General features: G+C 43.9%; 1 protein-coding gene across 1 annotated transcript in view; it reads left to right on the forward strand.

Moving 5' to 3' along the window:
* Positions 1 to 6,552, forward strand: part of LOC131929101 (myosin heavy chain, clone 203-like) — a gene marked incomplete at its 3' end in the record, with an annotated part of 51,368 nt that extends 44,816 nt beyond the window's left edge. Inside the window, exons 5-7 of the mRNA XM_059285294.1 lie at positions 683 to 856; positions 2,150 to 2,275; positions 6,374 to 6,552. Coding sequence (XP_059141277.1) covers positions 683 to 856; positions 2,150 to 2,275; positions 6,374 to 6,552 — 479 coding nt within the window. The remainder of the gene's footprint in view (positions 1 to 682; positions 857 to 2,149; positions 2,276 to 6,373) is intronic.
* Positions 6,553 to 7,272: the final 720 nt, after the last annotated feature.

The raw sequence follows: 7,272 nt of genomic DNA on the forward strand, positions 1-7,272 counted from the left end.
ATTACCCCTTTATGTCAATTACACCATTATACAGTACCCACACCCAAGGAACTGATATAGGACATTATCCACCTCCCCCTGTTAGTTAATTATTGACAAGGTTTGGCTAGAGATTATAGCGTTATAATTAGTGTTAGTTTGATATAGAAAAAAATAACTATAATATGTAATCTGTATAGAGAGAGGGGTTAATTCCCAAGGCGGTAATTAATCTGGGGACTAAAGATGAGTGGGGTATAATCGATTTTAATTTACCGGCTAAAATAGACCTATATTATTTGTATAAATATAATACCAGGAGCCGACCCACGACATCTCATACGCCGCTATTTAGTTGTTTTATTTTCTACTTTTCAGTAATTCATAATTTGTGAATTCGACAGTACCAATCCTGCAACCGAAAATATTTGCTTTAAAACACTATCAGTGTGAAAGCAGCCTCCTCTAAGTTACCTCCCCTAAGTTTAAAATCGTTTCAAACTAAATTATCTGCCCTTAATAGCCGCCACTAAACCCGGCTCTACGATTGTAAACATTTAGCGTGAACCACAGCTCACCTGACTTCCTAGAGATGAAGAGAGGGGACTGCAAGGCCCGCTTACAGCTTGTTTTCTAGCGTCTCCAAGAAGAGAATTATATATATATAGATTCTATTGTTTTTTTCAATACATACCTAACACAGTGCATGGAGGTGAAAAACGTGAAAGATGAAAACGAGGCTCTGAAGGTGAAATTGAGGAACATGGAGGGTCTGGGGCTGGAGAGGGATGAGTTGGTCAGACAGCTGGACGCCGCCAAGGAGGATTTGCTGCGTGAGCAGAAACACATCCGGCTACAGGAGGCAGAGCTGAGGGAGGTAAGTCGTGTCGTTAGCTGTACCAGAGTCGTGTTTCTTGACTACGTTAAGTGAGGATTCTAAATCAGAGTTTCTAACAGGCATCTCTTCGAGGGGGGGGGGCGGAAGTTACACGCCCCCCCCCCTCTCCCGAACGAATTTGAATTTATATTGAACATATATACTTTTAACAGTGTCCGCCCCCCCCCCCCCCCATGGAAATTTGAGTCCGCCTCACACGAGAATTTCAAGATCTCACCCCCTCCCCCCGTTGAAAAAAAGTCTGGTGTGACGTTTCTTTTTTTGCATTAAAAAAAAGCAATGTTAGAAAACGAGTTTTAGCCGTTATTTTGAGTTTTAGAAAAAGGTTTTAATAAATTGTAATATGCATTGATCAAAATACTCTATGTTGACAGAGTTCTGACAAGATTTTGGAAAAAAAATATCGATGTTTTAAGAAAAATTCAACAGCAATTTTGAGGGGGGGGGGGGGGGGGGGTTGCAGGCTGAGGTGTGACATCATTTTAGAGGGGCGGTCTGGCTTTTTGTGACGACGTGTGACGGAGGGGGAGGGTAAAAATCGTCAAAAAAGCTGACGTCTATTATGGTCGACCCGTAAAGTTTACTGTATATTTTCAAACTGGGTCGACGTGTTCGAGAGATAGAACTCTAAAATTGCTAGTTCGAATGCCTTGGTCCGGATTCATGAGTTCACTACGTCTCTGAGTCCACCCAGCTCTAATGGGCACCTGACAAGCTAGGGAAAGTAAAGGCGGCTGGTCGTAATGCTGACTACACGATCCCTTCATATGCCGAGGTCAAGAAACATAAGAACTTTACTCAATCTTCTCTATTGGTAGCTAGGTCTGAAAGGGGAACTTAACTTTATATATATGTATGTCTAATGTTTTGGGAATTTTCTATTGTAGCTTCGGTGTTACCAGTATTTTGAAAGTTGTATTTAGTCAATGTAACAAGTTAGAATGGACGATACAATTATGTATTCTTTATCAGTGGTTTGTAACTATGGGTTCGATCGAACCCCAGGGGTTCAGTGAATCACTCTCAGGGGTACAGCTCGGTCAAGACACAGCCGACTAACATGATTTGTGATCGGATTTTGTTTATTTTTATTTTGTGCACTTGTAAATTATAACTTATTTCAAATTCAAAACATAGTTATATATTTAATTCTCGCTATAAGAAGGGCTCGATGAATAAACATATTAAGTAAAGCCATAAAAGTTAGGAACAACTGTTCTGCATACACTGTATCTACATTTGTAAGTGATGTAAATTTCGTTTCTACAACAGGAAATCGAGAATTTAACATCGAAACTGGAAGAAGTCCAGAACGGATGGTCCAAGGATCAGGACCAACTGGGAAAGCTGCAGCAGGCATACAAGAGGATGGAGCGAGAGAAGAACGAGTTGATACAGGTGTGTGGTAGTAGGATACAGGTGTGTGGTAGAATGATACAGGTGTGTGGTAGTAGGATACAGGTGTGTGGTAGTAGGATACAGGTGTGTGGTAGTAGGATACAGGTGTGTGGTAGTAGGATACAGGTGTGTGGTAGTAGGATACAGGTGTGTGGTAGAACGATACAGGTGTGTGAAATTAGGATACAGGTGTGTGGTAGAACGATACAGGTGTGTGGTAGTAGGATACAGGTGTGTGGTAGAACGATACAGGTATGTGGTAGTAGGATACAGGTGTGTGGTAGTAGGATACAGGTGTGTGGTAGTAGGATACAGGTGTGTGGTAGTAGGATACAGGTGTGTGGTAGTAGGATACAGGTGTGTGGTAGTAGGATACAGGTGCGTGGTAGAACGATACAGGTGTGTGGTAGTAGGATACAGGTGTGTGGTAGAACGATACAGGTGTGTGGTAGTAGGATACAGGTGTGTGATAGTAGGATACAGGTGTTTGGTAGTAGGACACAGGTGTGTGGTAGTAGGATACAGGTGTGTGGTAGTAGGATACAGGTGTGTGGTAGAATGATACAGGTGTGTGGTAGAATGATATAGGTGTGTGGTAGTAGGATACAGGTGTGTGGTAGTAGGACACAGGTGTGTGGTAGTAGGATACAGGTGTGTGGTAGTAGGATACAGGTGTGTGGTAGAATGATACAGGTGTGTGGTAGAATGATATAGGTGTGTGGTAGAATGATATAGGTGTGTGGTAGTAGGATACAGGTGTGTGGTAGTAGGATACATGTGTGGTAGAATGATACAGGTGTGTGGTAGTAGGATACAGGTGTGTGGTAGAATGATACAGGTGTGTGGTAGTAGGATACAGGTGTGTGGTAGTAGGATACATGTGTGTGGTAGAATGATACAGGTGTGTGGTAGAATGATATAGGTGTGTGGTAGTAGGATACAGGTGTGTGGTAGTAGGATACAGGTGTGTGGTAGTAGGATACAGGTGTGTGGTAGTAGGATACAGGTGTTTGGTAGTAGGATACAGGTGTGTGGTAGTAGGATACAGGTGTGTGGTAGTAGGATACAGGTGTGTGGTAGTAGGATACAGGTGTGGTAGACTAATACAGGTGTGTGGTAGACTAATACAGGTGTGTGGTAGTAGGATACAGGTGTGTGGTAGAATGATACAGGTGTGTGGTAGTAGGATACAGGTGTGTGGTAGTAGGATACAGGTGTGTGGTAGTAGGATACAGGTGTGTGGTAGTAGGATACAGGTGTTTGGTAGTAGGATACAGGTGTGTGGTAGTAGGATACAGGTGTGTGGTAGTAGGATACAGGTGTGTGGTAGTAGGATACAGGTGTGGTAGACTAATACACGTGTGTGGTAGACTAATACAGGTGTGTGGTAGTAGGATACAGGTGTTGTAGACTAATACAGGTGTGTGGTAGTAGAATACAGGTGTGTGGTAGAACGATACAGGTGTGTGGTAGAATGATACAGGTGTGTGGTAGTAGGATACAGGTGTGGTAGAATGATACAGGTGTGTGGTAGTAGGATACAGGTGTGTGGTAGTAGGATACAGGTGTGTGGTAGTAGGATACAGGTGTGTGGTAGTAGGATACAGGTGTGTGGTAGTAGGATACAGGTGTGTGGTAGTAGGATACAGGTGTGGTAGACTAATACAGGTGTGTGGTAGTAGGATACAGGTGTGGTAGACTAATACAGGTGTGTGGTAGACTAATACAGGTGTGTGGTAGTAGGATACAGGTGTGTGATAGTAGGATACAGGTGTTTGGTAGTAGGATACAAGTGTTTGGTAGTAGGATACAGGTGTGTGGTAGTAGGATACAGGTGTGTGGTAGTAGGATACAGGTGTGTGGTAGAATGATACAGGTGTGTGGTAGAATGATATAGGTGTGTGGTAGTAGGATACAGGTGTGTGGTAGTAGGACACAGGTGTGTGGTAGTAGGATACAGGTGTGTGGTAGTAGGATACAGGTGTGTGGTAGAATGATACAGGTGTGTGGTAGAATGATATAGGTGTGTGGTAGTAGGATACAGGTGTGTGGTAGTAGGATAATTGTGTGGTAGAATGATACAGGTGTGTGGTAGTAGGATACAGGTGTGTGGTAGAATGATACAGGTGTGTGGTAGTAGGATACAGGTGTGTGGTAGTAGGATACATGTGTGTGGTAGAATGATACAGGTGTGTGGTAGAATGATATAGGTGTGTGGTAGTAGGATACAGGTGTGTGGTAGTAGGATACAGGTGTGTGGTAGTAGGATACAGGTGTGTGGTAGTAGGATACAGGTGTTTGGTAGTAGGATACAGGTGTGTGGTAGTAGGATACAGGTGTGTGGTAGTAGGATACAGGTGTGTGGTAGTAGGATACAGGTGTGGTAGACTAATACAGGTGTGTGGTAGACTAATACAGGTGTGTGGTAGTAGGATACAGGTGTGTGGTAGAATGATACAGGTGTGTGGTAGTAGGATACAGGTGTGTGGTAGTAGGATACAGGTGTGTGGTAGTAGGATACAGGTGTGTGGTAGTAGGATACAGGTGTTTGGTAGTAGGATACAGGTGTGTGGTAGTAGGATACAGGTGTGTGGTAGTAGGATACAGGTGTGTGGTAGTAGGATACAGGTGTGGTAGACTAATACACGTGTGTGGTAGACTAATACAGGTGTGTGGTAGTAGGATACAGGTGTTGTAGACTAATACAGGTGTGTGGTAGTAGAATACAGGTGTGTGGTAGAACGATACAGGTGTGTGGTAGAATGATACAGGTGTGTGGTAGTAGGATACAGGTGTGGTAGAATGATACAGGTGTGTGGTAGTAGGATACAGGTGTGTGGTAGTAGGATACAGGTGTGTGGTAGTAGGATACAGGTGTGTGGTAGTAGGATACAGGTGTGTGGTAGTAGGATACAGGTGTGTGGTAGTAGGATACAGGTGTGGTAGACTAATACAGGTGTGTGGTAGTAGGATACAGGTGTGGTAGACTAATACAGGTGTGTGGTAGACTAATACAGGTGTGTGGTAGTAGGATACAGGTGTGTGATAGTAGGATACAGGTGTTTGGTAGTAGGATACAAGTGTTTGGTAGTAGGATACAGGTGTGTGGTAGTAGGATACAGGTGTGTGGTAGTAGGATACAGGTGTGTGGTAGTAGAATACAGGTGTGTGGTAGTAGGATACAGGTGTGTGGTAGTAGGATACAGGTGTGTGGTAGTAGAATACAGGTGTGTGGTAGTAGGATACAGGTGTGTGGTAGAATGATACAGGTGTGTGGTAGTAGGATACAGGTGTGGTAGAATGATACAGATGTGTGGTAGAATGATACATGTGTGAGGTAGTAGGATACAGGTGTGTGGTAGAATGATACAGGTGTGTGGTAGTAGGATACAGGTGTGGTAGAATGATACAGGTGTGTGGTAGAATGATACATGTGTGAGGTAGTCGGATACATGTGTGAGGTAGTGGGATACAGGTGTGTGGTAGTGGGAATCAGGTGTGTGGTAGAATGATACAGGTGTGTTGTAGAATGACACAGGTATGTGGTAGAAGGATTTAGCAGGTCTCCATGCATGGTGTTTAGCATGGTGAATTCCTGCCACAATCTTGTCACTGAGCCCACTCAGGACTGACATGTACACATCTCTTATCATGGAATGTTCAGGCGAAGTTCTGAACAGATTATTTACTTATCCCCAGATCAAATAGGCGATCTCAAGTTTCCTTACGGGAGAGCTTGTCTTTGCGGTAATTCTTAAGAATTACAGAAAATCACGAACTCGGCTCTCAAATTAGACTTTGCAGGACCCCTGGGTCTACATATCTGTTATGAAAATAAGAAATGTGGAGGGGGGGGGGCTTAATATAGAACTTACTAAATTGTATGAGCAGAGTTGAAAGGAAGATGTGAACTCGTAGTACCTACTGACCGAAAGGCAAGAAAAGAAAACATAACCTGACTGAAAAGTTGGAAAAGATAACATTACTTAACCGACATGCACGAAACGATATACATTACTTCACCTGCGACACAGACAGTCAGTTCTGAATGTACATAAATCAAGACTCACACAATAATAAATATTTTATTATCCTCAGGGCAAAGCGAGAGAGTACGAGGCACTCAAGGCCTCTTACAAGGAGGAGGTGGGTGAGTCACAGATGAGGATGAAGAAAGAGGTGAGAGACATGGAGACGGAGCTTAAGGAGCTGAGGCAGAGAGTCACAGAGATGCATGCTGACAATATCTCTAAGGAGTCGACAATACAGAATCTAAAGTAGGTTTGTGTGAGTGTGTGTGGGGGAGGGGGGGAGACAGAGAGTTACTGACATGCACGCTGACAATATTTCTAAGGAGTCGACCATACAGAATCTAAAGTAGGTTTGTGTGGGGGGGGGGGGAGGGGGGAGACAGAGAGTTACTGACATGCACGCTGACAATATTTCTAAGGAGTCGACAATACAGAATCTAAAGTAGGTTTGTGGGTTTGTGTGAGGTGGGGGGGGGGGGAGTGGGGAGACAGAGAGTCACAGACATGCATGCGGACAATATTTTTAAGGAGTCGACCATACAGAATCTAAAGTAGGTTTGTGTGAGGGGGGGGGAGTGGGGAGACAGAGAGTCACAGAGATGCATGCTGACAATATTTCTAAGGAGTCGACAATACAGAATCTAAAGTAGGTTGTGTGCGGTCTTTGTTGGTGTGTGTGTGTGTGTGTGTTTGTGAGGAAGTGGGGGGGGGGGAGTGGGGAGACAGAGAGTTACTGACATGCACGCTGACAACATTTCTAAGGAGTCGATCATACAGAATCTAAAGTAGGTTTGTGTGTGGGGGGGGGGGGGAGTGGGGGAGACAGATAGTCACAGACAAGCATGCCGAAAATATCTCTAAGGAGTCGACAATGCAGAATCTAAAGTAGGTTGTGGGTTTGTGTGAGTGAGAGAGAGAGAGAGGGAGCAAGAGAGATAGAGAGAAAGACGGGAGACATAGTCACAT

Source organism: Physella acuta, unplaced genomic scaffold (genome assembly GCF_028476545.2).
Source record: "Physella acuta isolate Inbredline_101_S28 unplaced genomic scaffold, ASM2847654v3 ptg001597l, whole genome shotgun sequence".
NCBI classification, from domain to species: Eukaryota; Metazoa; Mollusca; class Gastropoda; family Physidae; genus Physella; species Physella acuta.